This window comes from Schistocerca cancellata, chromosome 2, assembly GCF_023864275.1.
Source record: "Schistocerca cancellata isolate TAMUIC-IGC-003103 chromosome 2, iqSchCanc2.1, whole genome shotgun sequence".
Taxonomy (NCBI): domain Eukaryota; kingdom Metazoa; phylum Arthropoda; class Insecta; order Orthoptera; family Acrididae; genus Schistocerca; species Schistocerca cancellata.
The window spans coordinates 616,244,166-616,270,827 of NC_064627.1; the positions used below are offsets into that span (position 1 = coordinate 616,244,166).

Genomic DNA, 26,662 nt, shown 5'->3' on the forward strand with positions numbered 1-26,662 from the left:
GAGTGGAATAATGTTGCTTGGACGGACGAGTCTCGTTTCATATTGTATGGAGAAAATCTCATGAATCCATGGAACCAGCATGACAGCAGGGGACGTTCAATTTGGTGCAGGCTCTGTAATTGTGTGGGACTTGGGCAGTTGGTGTGATATGGGACGCGTGATACGTCTAGAAACGACTCAGTCGCTAGGCATGTACGTAAGCATCCTCTCCGATCACCTGCATCCATTCATGTGCATTGTACATTCCGATGGACTTGGGCAATTCTAGTAGGACTATGCGACACCCTACACGTCCATAATTGCTACAGAGTGACTCCAGCAACACTCCTCTGAGTTTAAATACTTCCGCTGGTCACCAAACTCCCCAGATATGGATATAATTGAGCATATTTGTGATGCCTTGCAACATACTGATGCCCTCTGGTACTCTAACGGATTTACGGACAACCCTGAATATATATATATATATATATATATATATATATATATATATATATATATATATATGTGTGTGTGTGTGTGTGTGTGTGTGTGTGTGTGTGTGTGTATGTGTGTGTGTGAGTGTGAGTGTGTGACCACTCTGTCAGATGGGCTTCTGCGGCATGTTAGATTCTTTTACACATTCGTTATGCCTGAAACGGGAATGAAACAAACGCTTTCTGTCGAGACTAAGCGTCGCATGTATGTAGAGACGAGTACTACTTGTTTGGGCTGATTCCAAGTAAACAGTCAAAAACATAATTGCAAGTATCAGCAGAAATGCTCCTTACGACTCTTTGGAGATCAGTTATATATACATTTCATGTGGCGAATCGATAGAGCGTTCCCACATTTAATCTTGTGCGACATTCCTTTTAACGATATGTGTTAACAGGGCAGTAAAATCCGAGCTCCAAGCTAAACGCCCTCTCACCCAAAACCACTGTCATTTCGATTTCAGTGGTATGAATCGGAGGTCAGGAAGTATGTATGTTATGTTTTCTGATGAAAGCTGGTTATGAATCACTGACAATGATGGCCGCTGAAGGCCTGCAATCTGTGTGAGTGCTAAACACACTGGACCTATACCGGGAGTCATGGTCACGTGTGCGATCTCATATAATGGCTTGAGCCGTCTCGCGGTTATCCCACGCAGCCTGAATCAAAATTAGTACGTCGATCTGTTTATTCGCCCTGTTGTCTTGCTATTACTGAATAGTATCCCATGGGCGATTTCCAACAGAATAACGCTGGCCTACACAGCACTATTGCAACATAACATGCTCAACAGAGTGTCGACATGTTGCCTTGGCCTGGTCCATCAACAGATCTGTCTCCAATCGAGCACCTTAAGATGACAACTCCAGCTTCATTCACAGCCAGCATTAACCGTCCCTGTACAGACGAACCAAGAGCATAATGCAAGCACGTTTGCGTATTCGCAGTCAACATTCTGGCTGTTACACCAGTTTGTAATGTACCAGCAATGGCTTATCTCGCGCTTACGTTAACCTGTGACCATACGAATACAGTCACTTGTATACGTTGTCTAGTCAAATGTATTCCAGAATTTTCGATACTCTATTTGAAGATTTCTGGGGTTGCGATTTTTTCCCTCACTGTATATTAGATGTTACTCCAATAGTAGATCATTATTTTGTATATAGTTTCGAAAAGCACGGATTTTGTTGTTCGCTTATATAAAAGTCTTTCCCATTTCATTTATCGACGGAGCGTAGCCGGATTTTTGGTCGTATGAATCTCTGCCAGCAGACATGACCTTCACTTTATGCTCAAAGCATCTGCGGCGATACATAAAGGGATGACAGACATTAACAGATTCTTTTCCATCCCTACATAGGAATGACAAGGTTTCCAAGGAATTTCTGGCGTCATTGACAGTACATTTGCCAGGGGAGACTAGTGCAGGAGGGTTTTGGAATTCACTGACTATTTACACCACCTTTTATTTATGTATTATTGACAAAACTCTACCATCTGGTGAGCAAGACGTATGAGACAGGCGAATTACCCTCAGACTTCAAGAAGAATATAATAACTCCAATCACAAAGAAAGCAGGTGTTGGCACATGTGAAAATTACCGAACTATCAGTTTAATAAGTCACAGCTGCAGAATACTAACGCGAATTCTTTACAGACGAATGGAAAAACTGGTAGAAGCAGACCTCGGGGAAGATCAGTTTGGATTCCGTAGAAATGTTGGAATATGTGAGGCAATAGTGCCCTTACGACTTATTTTTGAAGAAAGATTAAGGAAAGGCAAACCTTCGTTTTTAGCATTTGTAGACTTAGAGAAAGCTTTTGACAATGTTGACTGGAACACTCTTTTCCAAATTCTAAAGGTGGCAGGGGTAAAATACAGGGAGCGAAAAGCTATTTACATTTTGTACAGAAACCAGATAGCAGTTATAAGAGTTGAGGGACATGAAAGGGAAGCAGTGGTTGGGAAGGAAGTGAGACAGGGTTGCAGCATCTCCTCGATGTTATTCAGTCTGTATATTGAGCAAGCAGCAAAGGAAACGATTGAAAAATTCGGAGTATGTTTTAAAATCCATGGAGAAGAAATAAAAACTTTGAGTTTCGCCGATGACATTGTAATTCTGTCAGAGACAGCAAAGGACTTGGAAGAGCAGTTGAACGGAATAGACAGTATCTTGAAAGCAGGATATAAGACGTACATCAACAAAAGCAAAACGAGGATAATGGAATGTACTCGAATTAAGTCGGGTGTTGCTGAGGGAATTAGATTACTTAAAGTAGTAAAGGAGTTTTGCTAATTGGGGAGCAAAATAACTAATGATGGTCGAAGTAGAGAGGATATAAAATGTAGACTGGCAATGGTAAGGAAAGCGTTTTTGAAGAAGAGAAATTTATTAACGTCGAGTATATATTTAAGTGCCAGGAAGTCGTTTCTGAAAGTATTTGTATGGAGTGTAGCCATGTATGGAAGTGAAACATTTCGATAAATAGTTTGGACAATAAGAGAATAGGAGCTTTCGAAATGTGGTGCTACAGAAGAATGCTGAAGATTAGATGGGTACATCACATAACTAATGAGGAGGTATTGAATAGAATTGGGGAGAAGAGGAGTTTGTGGCACAACTTGACAAGAAGTAGGGACCGATTAGTAGGACATGTCCTGTGGCATCAACGGATCACCAATTTAGCATTGGGGGCAGCGTAGAGGATAGAAACCGTAGAGGGAGGCCAAGAGATGAATACACTAAGCAGATTCAGAAGGATGTAGGTGGCAGTAAGCACTGGGAGATGAAGGAGCTTGCACAGGATAGAGTAGCATGGCGAGCTGCATCGAACCAGTTTCAGGACTGAAGAGCACAACAACAACTATGGGTTAAACGTCGTCTGGTAGGACGAACTGATATGAACAAGTGCTCATGCCTATTAAGGCGTGCATTTCATAATCCATGTGCAAAGGAATTTTATTATTGTTTCCTTCCATATAACCATCTCTCAAAAATGTGGCAATGACCAATTCTTCGCAGAGAGTATAAACAGATATTCAAGCGAATTATTATCTCAGAAATCATGTAAAAATGAGGTAACAAAAAATGTGTGCGTCATTTTAGTACACACTGTGCAAGATTTCTGTGAGCAATCAACATCACACACAACAGTGGACCAATAATTGAAACTTCATAATTTTATATATCCATAAATTAGCCAACAAGACACCCAATTCAAATTCATACAGGTTCTACTAGTGACATATTTATAGTACATCATAGACTCATATTATAGCCCATTAAGAGTTTAATCTACAATTACGTTTTGCGCACTGCATTCCCAAGAGGGCTCACAACCCTTTTGTGAATAAATGATATGCAAAAATCGAGACCTGAGCCCTTGCAATACTACCTCTGGACATGCTTCCGTTTGCTCTACAGCCGAGTGTTGTATGCCACACACTAAGCAGACACTGTTTAATCGCATGGATTGCAAAGTAAATAAAACCTATACAAAAAGTCGACTTAATTATGTGCTACATGCTGATGAGGTAGGTGAATGTTGAAGCGAAACATTCGTTGCTGAGCAACAGTGTGGAGCTTGTCGCATTTCAGTTGCATAACACACACTCAGGTACATAGGGCTCTGCCTATGTGTACTCCGTATTTTCATATGTATTCTTGGAAACAACATGATCCTCGATTTCTCAATCAGCAACTCTCCCAGCAGAATGTGAACACCTCAGTGAGTAGAAACACTCAACACATCCGATAAGCTACTCTATATAGTTCTCCTTATCAAGCTTCTCTTAGAGATCGCAACAGAAAACGTCCTATAAATCAGATAATGTTAACAGCAATAAAACGTAAAATTTATCTTTTCTTACACAGTTCTATAAAAGCAAAGATTTTGAGGGTCTTCCTATCGTTTATTACACCGTTCTATACAAACAAAGAGTCTGAGGGTCATCCTCGTGTACTTAAATTTGGTAACTGACCAAGAGCTGGTCTCTAGCTTAGCGGTAACAAATCAACTGATAATGAACTTTGAAAGTATTCTGTTAATCGCTACTGGCAATGATAACGTATTTCAAATAAATGTTTTGCGACATTTTACATATAAAGAAGCAGACAGAGTACATATGCTTAAATAATTGGAAGCAGAAGGAGGAGGTATGAATTGCAACGAAAAGCTTTGACGGCATCTTACAGAAAATTGAAGCGTTTCAGTTATCTTTCATTATCTTAAGGCAAGTTTTATTTGACAGAAACGAGTTTTTTTTTCAAAATTCTCTAGAAAGTTTTAATTAGCATACTCTTTCACGATACAAAGCTGTTAGAAATGCGGAACATCTAGTCTGACTAGAAAGCAAGTATCTAATCTGGGGCTGGAAAAGCCAAAGATATGAAAATCCAAATATTTAACGTAACTTATTCTGTAGTGTAGAATATGCTTAACACAAGATAAAACTAACCAACACGTCATTAGCGTTGACCTTCATTAGGTCTGAAATGGCGACAAATTCTTATAATCAAGCAAAAGGGTGTTATCTCGCTATCAACTCATATCTGTACAGATACAAAGGTCAAGTTGCATTTGTTAAAAATCCAGTCGAGAGTCCACAGCTACACCTCTACCCATCTCCTTTCTATTCCGACGGCCACACCCCTCCCCAACACCATCGCCACCATAATGATGGGCAACAGTCAGATTTAAATTGGGGTCTAAATAATGTGGAAGTCAGCTGATCAAAACCATTAACAATCTTCGAAACTTCCAGCAGACTCACTACAACCACGAAGGGGAAAAGGGTGTCACCCATACCTAACTGGCATTTGGATGACTACGGAACTCAGACAGAAAAATTAAAAGTCCTAGTAGATAAGAAAACTTTCTGTATATCGTTACCAGATAGACACATCAAGCCTTTTGCAACCTAATGCCAAACATAACTCTGACGTCGAACAGAAAAATGTGGAGTCACTGTGCAGTCTTGTGAATTATCTGTCACCACATATCACCCTTAGCATTTGGCTACAGACTGTAGCTGTGTACTCCTGATGACAACATAATGACTGTGTACTGTATCCAATTTCCCCATCATAAGCACTCAACTCTAAAGAGAACACCTTATTCAAGACCCCCACAGCAACGTTTCTTCAGACTACTTCTCAAGCGTATGGTATCCACTTCATATGTATGTAATACACTGAAAAAAATTCCGTGGTAAATAGTCCAACAAAATGAAATTGTTCATGTGGCATCTTTAATGTAATTCACACATTTAGGCCAACTTCCTGAACTGTAATGAATAACTTTTGGCAGGAGAAACAGGAAGTCGAAAATTTATGTGCCGCTTAGTGGAAGTGCCTGATACTAATAGTTCCCAAAACGGGAAGCCGTTTGGACTAAAAATTGTAGAACTCGTTGAACTTTTTTTGTGTAGATAGGCCTCACGAGAAACCATAGCCAAACTATGTGTGATATTTATGCATTGTGAGGAGGCACACCAGGGTATCCTTTAGTTTTTCACTTTTGTAAGGTTCAAATAATGTTAATCCACAATAACGACCACTTCAGAAGAGCTCATGATTGCAACTGAAAAAATACGTGATTCGTTCTGACTTGTTGCTCGTAGTATTATGAGCTTGGGATAGGTGACATTCAACGCATGTCTTAAAATTTCTCGTGTGCACTATTTATATGCATCTGAATCGATTTTGTTTTACAAAATCTTTATGAATAAATAGGTCCTTAGACAATGTCTTTATTTTTTAAATCGTTTTCGAACACAGGTAGGATGGTGTAAGTAAAGTATAGCACGCTTCATAAATACAAAATTCAGAATGATTACAGTTCATATTTTATGAGAGTGGATATCATAAGTTAGAAGATTTTGAATTATGATAGTTGATGGGCGGCTTTGTTAACGAAGAATAGGTAACAATGACCCAAGGACAGAATGTAGGCGACAGTTGTCGAATGCTCCAGGACCTATCGTGAAGGACAGCACCTGGACAGATATGTTGACGTCCGAAACACGAGTACAATGCGTCAGCATAGCTTTTTGCATCTGAAATCGGCGTAACCTAGTCGTCCATCGCAATGAGTTTACTTGCAACCGTTGTAAATAGGAATCAGAAAAATACAACACAGCTTACATTGGTTGTGCAGAATGGAATGACGTTGATAAAACGCAAGTGGTCTTTCAAATAAATACACTAATAACACAGAATACCTCAAATTAAAAATGGAACCACTATCATCTGGGGCAGACTCCATTAAGGCGCCGCATAGCGCCCAGTACTCCATGAATTAATTTTATCTCTTCGATCAGAAACTTTAACTCGCAACTGTCAAGAGCATCGATATACTTGGAATAATGAATGATACACACACTTATGTCTTGCAACAGAATTGTTCATTGTCAGCTAACAAGATGGAACACATTCACATTCTATAATGAAATTTTCGTTCTACAGTGGAGTGTGCGCTGATATGAAACTTTCTGGCAGATTAAAACTGTGTGCCGGACCGAGACTCGAAATCGGGAACTGTGCCTTTCGCGGACAAGGGCTCTACCGACTGAGCAACACAAGCACGACTCACGCCCCGTCTCACTGCTTTAATTCTGCCAGGACCTCGTCTCCTACCTTCCAAACTTCACAGAAGTTCGAGTCTCGGTCCGGCACACAGTTTTAATCTGCTGGGAAGTTTCACGTTCACATTGGAAAAATACACTATGTAACAAAGTTACTGGTTACATGGCATGCATGTCATGTGAAGTTGATACAATAGATATTTTTCCAATGTAAAGATGATCCATCTTCAAAACTGGCAATGAATAAGTGTGTTAAAAGGCAGAAAATGTATAACATGCTTTTCTCTATGTTCATCCCTTGGAATCAGCAGATGAGCTCAATAGCAGCATTGTAAAGTTAATGTTAACAAAAGGCAGTGAGACAATCTTTCTCTGTTTTCTCTACATTTCCAGTACAGTTAAGTCAGTAACCACAACAAACACACACAGTAATTCACATCGACACTCAGGTCGCAGATGGTACTGGTTTTGGCAATGTGATAAGGCAAACCTGGGCGTTTTTGTTTGTGCATGATGCATACATTTAGGATTAAGTATACAAACAATGGCAAATTATCAGCCTCCACCTCCTCTTAACTTACCGTTAGTGTAATTGATTTATGAACCCCAGGATTTTAATTATGATCCCTGGGGATTATCCATCCTACTGAGAACCCCCCCCCCCATGCCTCTCACTCCCCCTCTCCCAACCTCTGGAAGAGACACATTTCTCTTGTCATCAGTCCAAAGTCCAGTTTAGAGTCACTTTTCCCCATTTCCTCCACTTGGGAAATCCCCCAGACTTCCTGTACACCCTTTCACATACCCCTCTTGTCTCCAATCAGGATATTAGTGGGAAAAAGACTCACTTTGTCCTGAGAGAGGGATGTAAGAGAGCGTGTTTATTTGTTTGCTTTATTTGGGGGGTGTTGGGTTGTCCTCCACAATCCTCAGGCCCTCAACCCCATCCTCACATATTCCAATCATTTGTGTATCTGGAACCTCAAATATGAATGCAACACCCCCTTCCACCACCACGTGTGAATAGGCGGTAAATTGGATGGAGTGGAAGGTACTGTCTCTACTTTTGGTGGGAAATGTGTTCAGTTAACAAGATGTTGTTGATGGACAGAGAGGATTTTAATGCGTGTATTACCAGTAAGCATACAACTGAGGACTGAATTCTAAAGTCTTCTGCAGAACGGATGGAAGGAACTGATAATGAATAAATATAGTGGGAATGCCTTTCAAGAGGATATAGGACGATAGACTGAGAATGTATTTCGCAACTCATTAAGAATACTGACTGTGCTTGAACTGCTCGTGTTTCTTTTTTTTTATTTTTTTAAATGGCCAGTCAGTTCACAGCGTTTAAGACAGATTCGTCCTTTTCCACTACCACAGACTGAATGAAGCTGGGGTGCTCACCTTGGAGTATGGGCTCAACTGAGGACGCTTGAAACGGATTTTCTCTCAATTTCGTGTGGATATACGTTCAATTTGCTGTGGACTCTAGTCCACAATACTAGGCCAAATTTGGAGGTGAAGTCAGAATAATAATCTCCAAACGATCTAAAAACGTATATCGTGAAGGGGAGTTCTATACAGACCCATACATACGTCGTATGATGAGGAGAGGACATCAAAAAGCCACTAAAGTGTAGGAAAGTAGCCTCCTTCCGATTTACAATTGTATAGCTACTCAGAAACTTGTACACAGATACATGGTAAGAAGGGATAGAACAGCAAACTATCATTGAAGTGTAAGAAGGCCAATACACACTACCACAACTCTTGAAAAATGTTTCACTTCTCAAATTAATTACAGAAATTGCAATAAAAAAACCGTCATTTGTAAACAACATGTCATAGTGCAACATATGCGCTAATAGTTGAGAAAAATCATTGCAACAACACAGCTACTACAATAACTGAGCGTAAAATATATCGCCAGGACAGAGACGGTTTAGCTGCACATGTGTGCACCCGAAAGTGTTCATAAAATCCAACCACCTTAGAACAAATTTTATCTACTTCCGTACTTCCCCTCTCTCATCTACGCCTCCTCCGATAGCTAGATGTAATGGTTTTCAAGCCTGTGCTGCAATTTCCCTGTTGCTGAAGGTACACGAAGATGTTGCAGTAAGACTCATTATAAATACGTAATGTGTGAATACCCAAGCACAATCCAACACTCTCATTTCGAACGTCAATCGACCGCAAAGCACCAAGTGCTAAATATATTCATGATGACATTAGAGAATTCAAGCGCAGTACACACACCACACATACAAGCGTCTGTCGCTGCACATTCAACAAACTTGCTAGATCGCTATTCAGCTATCCAGAAGTCTCTGTGAGCGCAGCCGAGAGGATTTGACACCTAAATTGCACCCAACAGCCGACCAGCTGGATTCTCTCCTTGTACCCGTCTGTTGCACGACATTAAGCACAACTTCCGATCGAATAAGCCGTCATGACGTCTCTGGTCCTCTGGCCATGGCACACTGCATGACAAGCAGGTGTGTCATGCAATTACACCCTGGGAAAGACCCTCCAGGAGATGCTCTTTTCAAGGAACACTATGGAGAACTGATATTTGAAGATGACTACAAAATGATTCTACTTGTACCAACACATATTTCACATAACAACCACAAAGACCAGCTACAAGATACTAACGTTCCCATAGAGGTTTATAGCAGTCTTTTCCTCTCTCGCTGTTTTTGCAAGTGGAATAGGAAAGGAAATGTCTATTAGTGATACAAACACATCATCTGCCAAGGCTTGCGAAGTATACCGATATAGATGTAAATTTAGCCTACTTATTAAGATGTCGGTCCCACCATTTATAGGCAGACATACGTCATGGAAGAATGTTGCCGTTATTTGTCAAGGAAGCAAAAGAACTTCTCCTGCTGATTGTCTCTCTGTAAAAACCTTTGGGTTAAAATATTCACAACAATGAAGAGTACTTGTGGAGTGCACAAAGAAATACAGAAATATAGCAACCAAATTACTTTGCTATCTAATGATTGTCTATACATATTCCCTGCACATGTCCTACACTGCTTTTTCACAGTTCTACGATTACTGTGCTAGAGATACGAAAGTATCAGGGTGTCAGAATCATTGATGACTGCGTAGTGTTCCTTGAGAGAAATGTCACTTTTCTTCAATTTGTGCATAACTCCATAATACGAATCTAACAGTAACACAGAGCTTCAATTAAACTGTTGCACGAAAACTACAGTATCACACGTCATACACTGATCAGCCAGCATATTGTGACCACCTAGTTAATAGCCAACTTTATCATGGATAACGATTGTTACGTTTCATGGCATGGAAGCAGTAAGGCGTTTGTAGGTAAATGGATAGAGTTGGCACCACTTCTGCCCATACAAGTCACCTAATTCCAGCAAATTCTGGCGATGGGGCCATTGAGCTCTGACGCCATGTTCAGTCACGTCCCAGACTTGTACGATTGGGTTCTGACCTGGCAAGTCGGTGGGCCAGCACTTTAACTTGATCTCGCCACAGCGTCCCTGACACCACTCCATCAAACTCGTAGCCTTGTGACATGGCGATTTATCTTGTTGAGGGGTGCCACTGCTGTTGTAAAACATGATCGTCATGAAGGACTGTACATGGTCAGCAACCAGTGTAATTACTCCTAGGCCATCAAGGTGCCTTGCACGAGCTCCACTGAACCCATGGATGCCCACGTGAATGTCTCCCAGCATAATGGAGCCGACACGGCTGGTCTCCAGCCCACAGTACAAATGACAACGAGCTGGTATTCTCGAAGACGACAGATTCGTGTACTTCCATCAACATGATGAATGGTATCGGGATTCATCAGACTAAGCAACCCTCTGCCACTACACCAGCGTGCAGTGCCGATGGTCACATGCCCATTTCAGTCGTAGACGCTGATGTAGTGGTGTTAACTCTGGAACATGCATGAGTTGTTGGTTGCAGAGGTCCATAGTTAGGAGCTTGTGTACAAGTTCGCCAATCTAGGAGATCTCGTGTTCCTTTAACTTTAGCATGCTTTATTCGTTGTTTCTGCAACAGGGTTCTAATTCGTTTTATGTACCAAGCGGGATCAGCACCGTCCTTTCTTGAATTATTTGGCATGATTTTTAAATTTCTCTCGAAACTATTTCTGTGAATTCAAGTCACATCTGGTCTACACTTACAATCTTAATTTGGAACGAGTGAAGATCGACTCTGAGGAAGGCATTGAAAAAAGGTGGCATATTTCTCACGAGACAATGAAAACTCTGTCACTATTACACTGTCATATTTCTGGCGTAGTAACCATAGGAACATAATAAAGGAGATTAGGCCACGTACAGGTGGACATTTGTAGGCACTCATTCGATATCGATGAATTGTAGGTGCTATGTGTGTGAATTCCTTTGTGCAGTCCACATACAATTTACATGGCTGTGACTATCATCCTATAAGACAGTGCAGTAGTTTTCTAGTTGTGGTAGCTTTCTACATAGTCAGTGATGGGCAGAGGACTAGACAGCCTGCTGAAATGGTTCAAATGGCTCTGAGCAATATGGGACTTAACTTCTGAGGTCTTTAGTCTCCTAGAACTTGGAATAACTCTTACGCGTTTACTCGTTGAAATCAGGTGGATTCAAGCGTTATATATCAAAGGCTAAGAAGAAACTTGAAAATATAGTATGTATGTTATACTCTGACGAAAGGAGAAAATTGAGCTCTATACCGCTTTATTCGAGATTTGTGAGTAAACTAATTACAGCCTCTGACATACGTCTCATGAACTGACTGCAGCGAGAAAACTGGAGGTTCACATGACGTTTTCATTGAGAGACGATCTGCAGCAGATGTTCTGTCTTTTGGATTCTTCATAAACCTATTTCCATTGGTTTCTATTGATCTGACGAAGGCTTAGGCAATACTTCCTTAATAGGTTTTACAAACACAGCAGGATGATTTTTTCATGGGTTGTGATAACCTCGAACTGTCGGTGCTTCAATAGACATTCTTCTAACAAAACGGAAACTCCTATCCTGTATGGAACACCATTGCCTGTAAACTTCGACATATTGCCGTAAATGGGCACTGAGTATGGCTAGCCAATTTATTCACTCTCACCCTTTGACTCCAATTCACGCCCCTGACGAGACAATATTTTTGCCGGCCGCATCAACGAATTCACTACCTTCAGGGTTAGATTCTACCTGATTATGTTTTTCAGATGAAATTTTTATGTGTTTTCTATTTTTACCATAACACGGAGTTGGCTGTAATTACATGGGTAAATTACATGTATTAGTGTAATAACAGCACACAAACAATCTTAATTAAAAATGGGCACCTTTCAGTAAGAATTTCAAACAATGTAACAGCGCTGTACCATGTTGCATATTGCTACACATAGTCAGCTAACTTGCACAACATAACTATGTAACAGTGGCAATTAATTCACAAATAATGCAAGTTTGGAAGAAAATGGGCTGTCAACGATTAATTATATAATTAATTATATGCATAAATTAAGTAAATAAGTAATGTTGTCCTTACCTCGAACGTTGTGACGTAAAGAAAAACACATAATTTCAAAAAATTTTAACATCTTTTTCTTCGGCTTCCGTCCGTTTCCGTCGATATTTTAGAGTTTTCGTTCAGTACAAGAAACAGAGAAAAACAAGTTTTAATAACGTAATGACAATAAAAATTCGTATACATAAAATTTATAAACTGTGCTGTAAGACGGTCGACAGTGTAATGTATCACCTCACTCCCCCCCCCCCCCCCTCCATGGGTTTTGTTATTTTAAGATTGTTCATCAGACTAAAATGTTATTAAGAAAAGCATACATCACTCTGCGAATAAGAAAATAGAACACTTAATTATAAAATTTAGAAAGATGATGTTGATTCTTTCACTTTTTTCTTACTGTCTAATAGATCCTGTAAGATATTGCGAATTTGATTTCATTTTCATGAACAATTAGTAGGAGACTAAGAAGTAGTCGTTGGAATGAGGAGAGTTTCATGACAACATATCGTCTTGGTCTTAACTGACAAAGTAAACTGATAGTTTTTGTAATAATAACGTAACTTCGTTTACAAACATAGATTGCAGTTTCAACTAACTATGTTGAGTTCAGAATACGATAGAGCGCTTACTGCGTCCGATCGTCATGTTACTAAACAGGCTGCTTCAATCTGAACAGAATGCAGGACTATGCACTATACTGCAAAGTAAATAGGAAATAAATCAAGTAGAATTACTGTGTCACAGTATAACTCAAGTTACAGGAATGATACAACCCTCTGGCAGCAAGGAAGAAAGAAACCACTATAATCTATTACTTTAGCAAAACAAAATATCTGAATGTTTTTCTCAGGCAAAGTGTGTACAAAGATGACGTTTATCATCACCGATTTCACTGTTAGGTTAAATAATTTCTGCAGATGCTAACAGAAAAAAAAAATTAAGGGACAAACCCTCACAAGAGCTTACTACCGAAATTACCTGACGAAATTGCAGGACATTCTCAAGACAAAACTTCGCAGGGTGGATTTACATAGGTATTTTCTTTTAGTTAATACAACTTCGCTCTCCTCTGGTAAAATCCTGATATGGTAAGCAGTGTCATGTTTCTCTTCGTTCGGATGAAGAAACCGTTTTGCTGCAGGCATTTCCAGAGACACGACGAGAGGATTTTCGAGGTGTTACTGTTTCATGAACAGCCAAAATGCAGACTTCTAATAACCTACATCCAAGGGCACACTGTGTCGCAGATGTAGAGGTCGAACACAAAGTTCGAAATCGCAGCATGACTTGTCCTCTTCTTGCAGCGAAGGATTGTCGCGCTGTCTTGGCAGCCTTGTCACGGTCCATGCGGCTCCACCCGTCTGAGGTTCGAGTCCTCCATCAGGTATGGGTGTGTGTGTTGCCCATAGCATAAGTTAGTTTAAGTTAGTAGGGTGTGGGCTTAGGGAGCAATGACCTCAGCAGTTTGGTCCCATAAGACCTTACTACAAATTGCCAATTTTCGACTTTCTAACTGATAACTATACTATCGTAGTTGCTGTATCCTGCGTGGAACCCATAAAATATCAGGACAGTTCAATTGCTGTAATATAGGCTATATGCTATTTGTAAGAGTATATGTGGATGCTCTGTTACAGTAAGAAAATATTCCTGTCTTTGTGCCAATACAAAAAGAAAGAAGTATGCTAGCAAATGAATGTATAACAGGAGTAGCGTTATATAGTAAGAAATATTCATTCCAAAGAAGTATTACAAACTCTGTTAGCATCCTGCCACAAATCTCACTATAATATTCGATGTTGCAGACAACGACACATATATTTTCACCGTTCCCAACTGGTGGACGGCGTGTCTGAGTGAGACAGTGTTGTCTCCTGGATAGTTAGCCTTGCGGGTCTGTTTCGTAAAGTAGGTCAGTGACTTTGTGTTGTGTTAAGATGCCAAATGGTTGTACAAACATCAAGTACAATTGATACCAGGGTCTCCTCAACAGTCGGAAACGGTGTAAGGATCACGAGAGTCTATTTTAATGTTTTGAGCTGCAAGGTTTTGTAGTCGTGAATTTCAAAACAGTTTGAGAACTTTACAACGAATTTTTCTTCTTGAAATGTTACGCTCGTGGCTTTGTGAATTCAGTCGTCTACAGTGCACGGTACAGAATCAGTCTTTTACCCATTGGAATATTTGTGCGTTTGTGTACATCACATGCCCATTCAATGAGCACAATTACGTTTTAGGTGCGACTATAAGGTTATATAATAAAATATTCACAAATCATCGGAATTTCCTTGCGTTTATGTTCCAGTGTTAACGATTTTACACCGAGCTGTTATTTGTTACTGGTAGCAATTCATTCCATTTTGATTCAGAAATGATGTTCATGTCGCTGAGTTCTTTCTACGATCCACAAGACGCTAATTGTACTGTAAGCAATCATCTCTGTTCTTCTCAGCACGCCAGGGCACAATATAAGTCAGTTGTTGTTAATGTAGGTGAGGCACCGCTTTATGTTTTCATATAAAGTCTTGTATTGTAAACTACGATAACAATCTGAATAAAACCTGCCTCGTGCACAAAGCTGAGCTATAGCCGCAGTTACATACATGTACTTCAAGTAAATTCAGGTGTTTATTGCAACTTGTCGTTTCTTTGCATATCAATTAATTCGTTACCGTGTCCATTACAAATGCGTTGCGCAAAGTGAGTCCCTCTTGTATCAGGTCATGTTTAATTGATGATTAATTGAGGCCATGCTAGCACATAAATTCGTGGGTCTAAGCTTTCTATAAGAGTTTTAGAAGAGGAATCTTATATTGTTTGGCAAGTCATCGACTTATCTCTCATATGAGATACTCAAACAAGCCAAACGCCATGAACGTTTTGCCCTGAGTGTATTTTCCACAATGAATGAAAATAACTCCAGTACTTTGATTCTGACCGACTGGGTGTTCAGAAGGTTTGCTTATTTCACTACTGGAGAACCCTCTGGCACACTTCAACGTCGTGTGATATTTGTTGTAAGTCAACTCTGCTTCACTGTGTGTTGGATGTCTTACAAACTGCCCACGCTGCATAGCAGAGAATGAAAACCAAAGTAAAAGTTTCTTTGGTTCTGGTTTCGAAACCAGTCAGTGAGTAAAATTTTGATGATGATCATCAGCACAGAAGGCCACAGATTTCCAGTATAAAAGTCAGCCTAGTTCTGCCAAAAGCATTATCAAAAGTGTGATGAGGAGAAAATTAAGATCTGGACAACCTCTTGTCTTTTTGGTGCAAACCGTCCCTAAAAGGCTGAAGAATCAGCGATGAACAACGGCATGAGGATGGAGAAGTCAACAGAAACTACTATGTTATGTACGTCCACAAAACACATCGAGTTTAATTCAAAAAGTGTCATGATAATCTCTCCATCGGCAAGATATTCTAAAGCAGTCACTTATGAGTTGGAGCGTGGAATGTCAGAAGTTTGAGCAACGGGAAGAGGATGCTTCATTCTAGTTACAGTGAGGATAAGTGAAGTGAACTGCAAACATGAAAATAGTGTCATTTCAGCGGCAGCTGAAAATATTATCAAGGTAATAGGTTTCATCATGAACAGAAAGGAATATTCTCATCAGAATCAATATTAATCCAGTGCCAACAAAAATATTTCAGGTATATATGACGACATCGCAAGGAGAAGAAGAGCCGTGAGGGATTAGCCGAGTGGTCTCAGGCACTGCAGTCATGGACTGTGCGGCTGGTCCCGGCGGAGGTTCGAGTCCTCCCTCGGGCATGGGTGTGTGTGTTTGTCCTTAGGATAGTTTAGGATAAGTAGTGTGTAAGCTTAGGGACTGATGACCTTAGCAGTTAAGTCCCATAAGATTTCACACACACGGAGAAGGATAGACTGAGAAAGTATATGAGAATTTTGAACAGATAATTCAATATGTAAATGGAGATGAAAATGTAATAGTCATGGATGGCAGGATCGCTGTAGTAGGGAAGGAAAGACAAGAAAGAGATAAAGGAGAATATGGACGTGTAGCAGGAACGTGTGAAGCGAAAGCCTGTCTAACTTCTGCAATCTATATCAGCTTGTTATAGTTAATACACTGTTCAAGAATCAGAAGGGGACTGGCTCTAGTTGAATTACTCATGGCAGAGTGAGCAGCTCCAGAAATCAGGTATTAGATTAGAAGTGTACACAGGAGTAGATACACATTCAGACCATAATTCAATAATGGTGGATAGCAGATTGTACTTTAAGCGTAATGGCCGCAGAAACCAAGGTTGAAACAACTGTACCACTTAAGTAGTGAGTAATGGTGTGCGTTTGCGATTTATAACACTGTAGAACTATGACAACATTTATGATAGTAGCTACTGAAGTCAGTGAGCAATGTATAGCTCTAAAATTGGCAAACATAGAAGTAGCACAAACATAGATATAAACAAGCGAACTGTGAAGATACCTTGGGTAAGAGAAAAAATACTTCAATTGATCAACGGAACAACAAAGTACAAAAATGATCTGGAAATGGCCAGACTGAAGCAAAATTACTGACTTAGTAATGAAAGAAATGGCAAGTGCAGAGGAACTGAGGAGAAATAGCTGCAGGAAAAATGTAAAGAAATCGAAAGAGAAACTGTCGTCAGAAGGACAGCTATCACATCCAAAGAAGTCATAATACCCCTGGTTGTAATTAAAGACAAGAGCATTAAAAATACCATGCAATGGAAATTCTACCCTTAAACACAGACAGAAGAGCGGGTGATGGAAAGACTATATTTAACCCCCGAACAGGTGCGCCTATTTATAAAGCGTGCCGAGGACAAATTATATTGTTTTGTACGACCCATTGTTGTTTTATAATTGAGAGACCATACCTTTTCCTTCATTATTGCTTCACATAACACAGTGATAAACTATGTTGTCCTACATCCACGAGTGGGATTGAAATTTAAGACGAATCGATATCAATGACAATATTCACTAATTTCATTGATATCCTGAGTGAAAGAGCAGGGGATCAGTTGAATGTAATGCACAGTGCATCGAATCATGGAAGATGAGGAAACTGAAAAAGAAGCACTTGAGACTTGGTGCTGTAGAAGCATATACAAAATTATGTGTGCTGGTACGATAAGGACTGAGCATATTCTCTGCACAATCGGCAAGGAAAGGATATATGGAGATGGTTCAAATGGCTCTGAGCACTATGGGACTTAACATCGTAGGTCATCAGTCCCCTAGAACTTAGAACTACTTAAACCTAACAAACCTAAGGACATCACACACATCCATGCCCGAGGCAGGATTAGAACCTGCGACCGTAGCAGTCCCGTGGTTCCAGACTGCAGCGCCTAGAACCGCACGCCACCGCGGCCGGCCGAATGTATGGAGAACGCGGTCATGAAGGACGATAGGAGATCCGCTATTACATCAGGAAATAACTCCCGCAGTTCTAAACTCAGAGAGTAAAAACTTTAGGGGAAGGCAGAAATGTAAAATACAAAACTTCTAATTGAGAACTTTGTATGCAAGTAGTACTCCTCAATGAAAAGTTAGGCATGGGCTATATAAGGTATGCATCAAACCGGTTCTAAGACTGATGACCACAAAAATATATATGCGTTTCGTTAACCGCTGTACTATACATCAAAAGGGGTAGTTCGTACTGTTATCGTGTCTGTGGTTTCCTATTGGAAGCTAGGGAGAAATGAGAATATTCCTTTGTAGGCATCGCCTATTTTATCTTGCCGTTATGGGTCCTACACAGCTTATATGACGGGGCCGGACGTACTTCATTGTCTACGTTAGGTATTAGTACAAAAAAAATGTATATCAGTTACGTGGAGTAGTTAGAAACCATATTATGACACTGGCCTGCCGACTGCCGAGTACATCATGTTCTGCTTAAGACAATTTTATGGAGCAGTATCAGGACATCGCTATAAGTTAACCAACAATAGTTTACGAATATACCACTGAGTTCCTCATGCGTCCTGCGTATCTGCATATCCTCGGTATGGATTGCCAGGAAATCAAAGACATCCGTTCGTATTTCTTACGACACGCCTCACATGCACATTCCATTTCAGATATAGATATTACGGTACAGAAACAAGACTAAGATGCCTGAGGCTAGACGCTATAATATGATACGACAGATTTTTTACCATTCCGTTTCCCTTCAGGTATTTATAACTAAGCCGAGATGTCACCAACTCCACAAAGTCAGTTCTTGTTTATATCGATCTGACGTTGTTTATATTATGGGTTGGCACAGACAGCTGAACACTCAAAAAACGCTATGAGAGGGTTCTTCACATTGTCTAATAGATAATTTATGAATTTTGCATTCACACCTCAGTCCTTCGAGTGTTTTGATGTCGCCATAGCTTCATCGTCTCTGATGCTTATCGCTGGAATCTACCACAACCACACTTTTTATCCTATTCTGAACCCACGGAAATAGACAACAGGCGTGCGCTAAATCAGGGATAATGGGATGGTCGCTGTTCGTTAGCACTGTTTCTTTGGGCACAAGTAAGGAGCATAACTCGCGTAGTACGCTCCCAGTTATCTGTTTTGTCATTAGGTTCTAACTATCGCTTCACTGACTGTGGCATCTTAAAGATTTACGTCCAATGTAGAAACAGTCATTTCATGTTTATGACTGTTTGAAGAGCAGTGTAACTAAGAAGATACTAAAAGAAAATAAAAAATTGTCCCATATATTCCGACAATACATACCAGTAACACCTAGTAGTACGACTTTCGTTGTATCCGGCAAGCTATACTACTTCTACCCTGTCACTTGTAACCGCTACCACTTTTTAAGTCGCTGTGGCATATGTCTACTGTTTTTTTTTTCATTTTTATTATTCTTTTTCCCGTGGTAGCATGAAGTACAGCAAGCGAGCTGAGAAATAAAATAAAGAAAGAGCTTCAACCACAGAAGTCATGCACCACAGCCTAGAGCATCTCTGTTGAGCTTCCATGTGACATGCGTGTAAGGCGCCGTAGTTGGAACAGGTTGGTTTCGAAAAAATCGTTAAACTGCTAATGGCATTAATAAACGCAATGAAGTCAGAGGTAGTAAATTATCTTGAGAAGTTTTACTCCTACTGTATAGGAATGATGCAAAAGCTCTTTTTACGATTAACCATTGGTCGCTTATGTTTTCACCAAGTTATATAAATTAATGGGAAATATCCAGCCACTGTTTAAGCCTTATTCATATAATCAGTTATGGAGACTGGGCCCCCTGACAAAAAGTAAACAAGAAAAAATGCTATTTGTAATTGAAGCTTTCACCCAAAATTGCTGTGGAATGCATAAAAATGCTTTTGATATCCGTGCACTAACCACATATATTTGAAACGCAGTTAAAACCTATTAGGGACTTCGTTATGCACATACAAGGAGGAACCGTCACGTCAATGGTTTTCTCATTAGGAACGGAGCGTCACTTCAGTCTATGTTATAAAGGAATGCAACTGAAAGTAGCCTAGTCATAATAACCGATAATAACCACCGCAGTGAAACTATGAAAATCGTGAATTCGCGTAGCTGGACGAGCATTTCAACATCGTCCCTGCATTAGTTACTGAACCGGTTTGCATGTCTTCCACTTCTTGTCAAATGCAAAAATTGTTATGCAGATTGTTCTTCATTCTGTATCGTATTAATGATTTTGAGCATTAACTACCTGTTATTTTCCTGCCAGACAGAAGTACCGATAGTTCCATACGTAAATCGTCTACGGTATATACATTTTAGATGTGAGAGAGTTCGTTAGATTAAAGAGCGTTGTCTTTCAGCTTCACTAACCAGCTTCGACAGCTCGTCGATCCTACAGGCCTCTGGGTTTCACGTTCAGCTGTTGTTGCTTCTGTCGAACCTGAATGACAAAGAGAAATAAGCACGAACAGCGTCATTCTTGTGAATTCTTCATGTCTGAGCATCCTTTCTGACACAATATGTACCATCTCATACCTGGCTTCCAGATTCGGATTCATTTATTTTACGATGATTCCTGGTCCTCAGGAAGAACGGCGTTGACGGCAGGTAATAAGATTTACCCATGTCTTCATTGAAGAACTCAGCGATGTGAAATGATGATGTCCCGGCTATTAAAACTTTCTAGCCCTGGAACATTTGTCCACTTTTGGTTCACAGACGAGGACCACGGTAACCAGCCGTTACCATGCTGCAGGTTATCATTGCTGCTAATGGTAAAGTTAAGAACTCCAAGACAGAAAACTGTTGAACCATGCAGAACGACTTGTGCACCTACGTGGTTAGAGGTATTAATAGCAATATTGTCTATTGCTTTATAGACTGTAAGGCGCGTACGCCTTGACCTCCAGTAACTGTAGCCATATGGAACTTGTTTCTCTTACTCCATAAAATGAAACTATTGTCAGTTCGGAAACAAAACGTTGATGAATATCGATAGTTAGGCAGGAAAACATGGATACAGCTCAGTAATTTTACTTGTAAGTCTTTTCATTATAGTATATCAGCAGAACTTTTAGTTGAAAAATAATGGCTCCGAATTTTTCATGACAAAACTGTTAAGCTTTAAAATTAAAACAAACTTTAGTAACATTCTACATCTTTATTCTTCATATCTAAACGTTTGCTCCTCAACATAGTCGCCCAGACGACGACCGCATTACTCGCAACGAGAAACCGGTATGTCGATACTGTCACTGCAGAATGACTGACATTGTTGTCGTCGCTACAATTTTGCCTGCACCACTTCATTGCTATGAAAGTAAAGTCCACAAAGGTGTTCCTTCGGCTCTGGAAGCAGATGAAGACAGACTGGGACAAAGTGGGAACTGAATGTACGATGATCGATGTCGATGAACCCGAGGCGTCGGCTTGTTGCAGACGTCGCTACGCTCGTGTCTTGTCTGGCACTGTCACGGTGAAGGAGAGGGTGCTCTGCGTGTGGACGAACACTTCGAATTCCTGATTTCAGTTCTCTGAGTTTTTTCTCAGGCACCGACGAGGTTACGTCAGACAACGCCTTGTTATACATTACAATTCGATGTCTTTTACAGGCAGTTTGAGTGAGCGCAGCGGAAAACTTGACTAAATGATATCCGTGATATGTTTTTCTTCAGCCGATGTAGACATCAGAATAACAAATTCTGAGGAATTACTCTTCAGCAAGCCCTCGTAGCTGAAATTTACTCTCCATCTAGGGAACGGTTACCATTCTGAAATGTTCCGCAATAGTCGGGATGAATTTCGTAAATTCATTTTTTTTTCATTTATATCGTCACATTCAATACAGTCTACTCGATATACAGACTATATCAAAACCGCCAGTAATCTGTGTTATATTTTTTCGGTTTTTATCTCCAGTAACATTACTGCCAACTTGGTTCATAACTAACTGAGCATGTATTTAACCAGTCAGTATCTCCTTATATTCATGGATTGTTAGATGTGTACTCTATGTTCTAAGCTTGTAATTAAGGTCTACTTAATTTTTGTCAGCTTTCAGTTATGTGTCGCTGAAAGTACTTACAATTTCTTCATATACAGTTACAGCTGTCATAAAATGCCTTGCATCAGACAGCCAACTGAAGATTGTGATGCAGCTGTGATTGGATCAGTATTTGTCCAATGGCATTTAATTATATAACAGCTGAAGAGTTCACAGACATCCGTTATAAACACAACTGCATTTAAGTTTCCGTTAATTTCATAGACTGTCATTTAAGTGTAGTACTTAAACATACGTGAAATGTAAAGATAGAAATGCAAACTGCACCGCGTTCCCTGCCACGGATGGGGGATGTGGACAACAGCAGGGGCGGGTCCTGGTGAAGATACGACGACTCTTTGTTAGATTTTTAATCATTCATAGAGCACAGACATTCTTATATATATACGCTCCATTTTCTGGCATGGTCCGGCGTTCACTCGAAATATTCTGGCATCTTAGCTGCATGTGTATACGTCTGTAGTTTGGGAGGCGACTTCAGATGTCAGGATGTGGCCGCGTTGCTATCACGTGTGGCAACTAGGGGTTCTGTAACGCTGAAGATGGCGTCGTTCCAGTGGCACGGCGATGGCGTTGCCCAGAGTGCAGTTATGGCCATCGGTGAGGAGCAGGAGCAGTCAGATGGCCGGCCAGAGAAGACGCCATTTATTCTGGCTTTCAACTATTCCATGTGTTATCCAGGAAAGGCGAGGCGAAGCCACTGTGGCAGTCATAAGTCTCTGCAGTCTCCATCGGTGTGACCGTCCCACTCAACGTGTGAAGGCAGGAACAGGGTATTAGGATGATACGAGGTAGCGTGAATGGATGTAATGTAATGTGTATAATTAATAGGCAGTTATACTTTGCCACTATTTATGTAAAGCTACAGAGTAAGAAATGTATTTTACAATATAAATACAACAGTTGACGACATGAAAGTACAGTTTTATTGTGTCAGAATAAAACTATTACAAGGCCAACAGAAAGATAAAACAGGCAAAACCATGTTTCAAATATTAATTTTTCCACTCAGTTTCTAGCCTGATTGTAAAGCTGATTTATTACATATCGGGTAGCAATCAGAAAGTATCATAAAAGAAGATAAGTTGAATCCACCGGTCTCTGTTACTAGTGAAAGAGGTAAGTTCTAAACTCTCGGAATTTCTTGCTTTCTGTGAAAATTGTTGATGTCTTCAGTCAGCAGCACAGCCATCTCGTCTTCACTCACCCCAAACGAGTCAACTCCCCCAGGATGAGGCGACACACTTGCAATACTTCTAGTTCTTGGGACAGTCTGACAGGACTGGTTTACATTGACTCTTGGGTTTCACCACATAAACTACAATAAACAGAAGGAATATATTTTAATAGAGTTAGAAACTATTAATAGAAATATATACTATTTCACATTTACTACTGATAACACAGCGATAAGTCATTAACTTTTTACGTGGCATGGATTTCTTTTTCGCGCCGTTATGGTCGCAAAACATTGACATTGTGGAAGACCTCTGTAACAGATGCACTACAGAGAATGTTGTTTCCACATGTACCAATGATAGCTCGTTGGGGTTTCGTATTCGTTCAGACGTCCCCAGAACGGGAAGTACCTTTTTTTTGTTCATGCGTTTTTAATAGGTTTTCCTTCAATGGACTGGGAACTAGCTTGTCTGATTCTAGACCCAAATATTTATGAAGACATGTTTTAACAGGCGGCGACTATTGTTACGAGTACTACTGTACTGCTGGAGCAGGCGTCCTAACTGCTGGCAAGCGCCCTGTGTAACCGCCATCCAATCCTTACTGGCATGATAGTAGACACATCTTTGGTAGGTGGACCCTGCGTGTAAAACTGAAGCTTGGTGCATTTCGAGAGAGTTATGATGTCTCTAGAACCAAGTTCTTCAAGCAGGCTTTTGGTACCCAAGTGCACGGCATTCAATACAAGTCTATTCTGCAACGTGCCAAATCATCACCAAATCTGTGCCTCAATTTCGCAACCCTTGGAGAATCCCGAATTTGGGAGTTGCGGAGTGATGACCACCCCGGGCCCTTGTAACCGTATTATCTTTCCCTACGTGAACGACCTGATGCGGGAACGGTGAGGCCTGAGGCTGTACTTTGGAATGAGCCAACGTGAAGTGAATATTTTATATTCAAAATCCGTACAGAAGGAACATGGCCGACGAAAAAGGTGTGTAACCAATAATATATACCTGGAAAAATTTATGTGTAAAGAATTCCATCTTTCTACGAACAACTGAAGAATCAGTCCTTGCTATTCAAGGGGCAAATTATTTTTCACGTGGATTTAATTACAGTCCATCAAGCTCAGTTCGATAGTCTCAACCTAGCCAAAAAGTGTTTAAATGGGTGCTTCTGAATCTCTATAGCTCTTCCCCCTCTAGTCAAATCGTATTGAGATAGTCAAGAGATTTCAAGCACGATCGTTGGAGCATGTAGACAAATGAGTTTTAGCATTCCTTTCCCAATGAGGGTGTCGAAAGTGAACGTAATAACTCGTATTATCTTTGAGCATGGGTCTCATATAAACAACCAAACTTTTTCGCAGTTTGAAAACAGTCTCTTCAGGCAACATATATCTATACTGACTTTGCTGGAAGAGCATACTGAATATCATGTTAACAGAAGTCTGGCAACAGCAGAGGCAAATGTTAAATAAGCGAAAATTGTCAAGATACTGGCAGTACTTCCGACCTGTTGTGCTCAGGAGGTGTGGATGACATTCCATGCTGAGCTTGCTTTCAATGAATGCTGAATTTTCACATAACAGCTGTCATTCTAGTAGATCCAACTGGGCATTTCTACGTTCCTCACTTCATTAACGACTATAAACGAGTTGTATGGTCCTACTTTCACACTCTGACCTCCTTTTTCTTTTGATTGGGGGTTGCATTGTTGTATTTGATCTTGAACAGCACCCGTTCATTATCCTAAATATGTTGCAAGAGTCAGTCTATAGTAAGAACAGTGTCCTATGTGGGTAATTGTGAGCACTTTGTGATGGAACTAAGTGAGATTTCTATTTATTCATTAACGTGTAACGAGTATTTTTTATGTACACTATTTACACTCTACAAATACAACAAGCTACAATGAAAAGAATACCCTGCCTCACATTTACTAATGTTTCACTGTGTCTAGATCTAGATACCAACCAGGCAACTCAATTACTGTCAAAATAAACCCCACAGCACGAATATCTGTTGCCTTTTAACATATCTCTTCACTAAATGTTGAAACCAAAACCCACGTAGAACTTCATGTCGCTTTATACATCATAATTCAGATAATAGAACTCAGATTCTACATTGTATACAGACAAAAAATGCATCACATTTAAGAGTCTAACAAATAACTGGAAAAAAAGGATTAAATATGTGCAGGAAATTGCTCTGAATAGTTTTGGTGAAGAATCTCAATGAGATGCAATTTCGTAAAGTGCTGTATCTTGCATTGTTCACAGAGAGGTAACAATTTGCCGTTACAGTGTATGGTAAGGATAAACACTTCCCCTTGATGGTTTGATTTAACTCATATTCTCACATTCACTTTGAAAAACCTTCCAAAATTTTATAGTCAACAGTCTGTGGTTATCTTGTCAACAATGCACACAAAATCGTGCTATTGAATGTAACTTACCCTTCGGTAGTAGGTGGTAGCAAGAATACAGCTTCAGTGAATTAGCATACAAGTAGAACTTGTGTCTGGCTCGACACATATGGTATCCTCGTGTTCTTCCGCGTACGACGCCGCCACCAATGTTCTCACAGCCGGGATGGTGGCGGACGGCTGTTCCTCACCCTGGATGGCGGCAGTGGTCGACTCTTCTGGTTGTCCTTGGACCACTGCAACTGCGACCAATGCTATAGAAAACAATGAACATTATTACAGATTGCAGCTTTGTCTACTGGCTGTTGGTGCAACTTTACCATCTAGCACTCTGATACTATTGTCTGGTAATGTGATTGCCATGTGCTAGCCTGAAAATACGGAGATAAGGTGCAACTCAAATGACTAGTGCCACAATTCTGCCACTTGCAAATCTGTCTCCTCTGGATGGTAATGGTACTCTGTTGTCTGGTAGACTCTAAGTTGTACATATATCCAAAGTAACTGTTATCAGGAAAGCTGTAGCAGCAGATTACGGCATATTTGTGACACTTGTGTAGAATGCTAAAAGATTTTTTGTACCACAACACGAGACTGTTTTGGCACCTAACTGCTGATATAACTCAACATGTTGCTCTTAACAGAACAAAACGGATACTGGGAAAGATAATGTCAAGGGTACGACGAGGAAGTGTCACATGCCTACTACTGATCACAATACACTCGGTATAAAAGAAGAAGTGCTGCATACTTTGAGAGGTAGTTTAGATCAAACCATTAGAAATGTCCAGTAAAAATGGGCTCAAAACCCTTTCCGTACGAGCTATGAGCATTTTGAGAAACTGTAATCCGTATTCATAATTCTACCAGTATGTATTGTGAACAGCTTTACATTGTAGTTTTTTCTCTGCATTTGCCAGAATAATGGTAGCCTCTTATTACAAA

The 26,662-nt window shown here is 40.2% G+C and overlaps 2 protein-coding genes across 4 annotated transcripts in view; both read right to left on the reverse strand.

Annotated features, from left to right (window-relative positions):
- Positions 1-26,662, reverse strand: part of LOC126162287 (uncharacterized) — a 120,345-nt gene that overhangs the window by 37,145 nt on the left and 56,538 nt on the right. The window contains exon 3 of one of the 3 annotated variants that reach the window (XM_049918706.1): positions 23,101-23,423. The exons of the other annotated variants lie outside the window; for them this stretch is intronic. Coding sequence (XP_049774663.1) covers positions 23,362-23,423 — 62 coding nt within the window. The 3' untranslated portion in view covers positions 23,101-23,361. Of the gene's footprint in view, positions 1-23,100; positions 23,424-26,662 lie in introns of those variants that run through there. 3 annotated transcript variants of the gene reach the window in all.
- The window catches only part of LOC126162284 (uncharacterized), a 158,677-nt gene that overhangs the window by 16,683 nt on the left and 115,332 nt on the right, over positions 1-26,662 (reverse strand). The window lies entirely within an intron of this gene.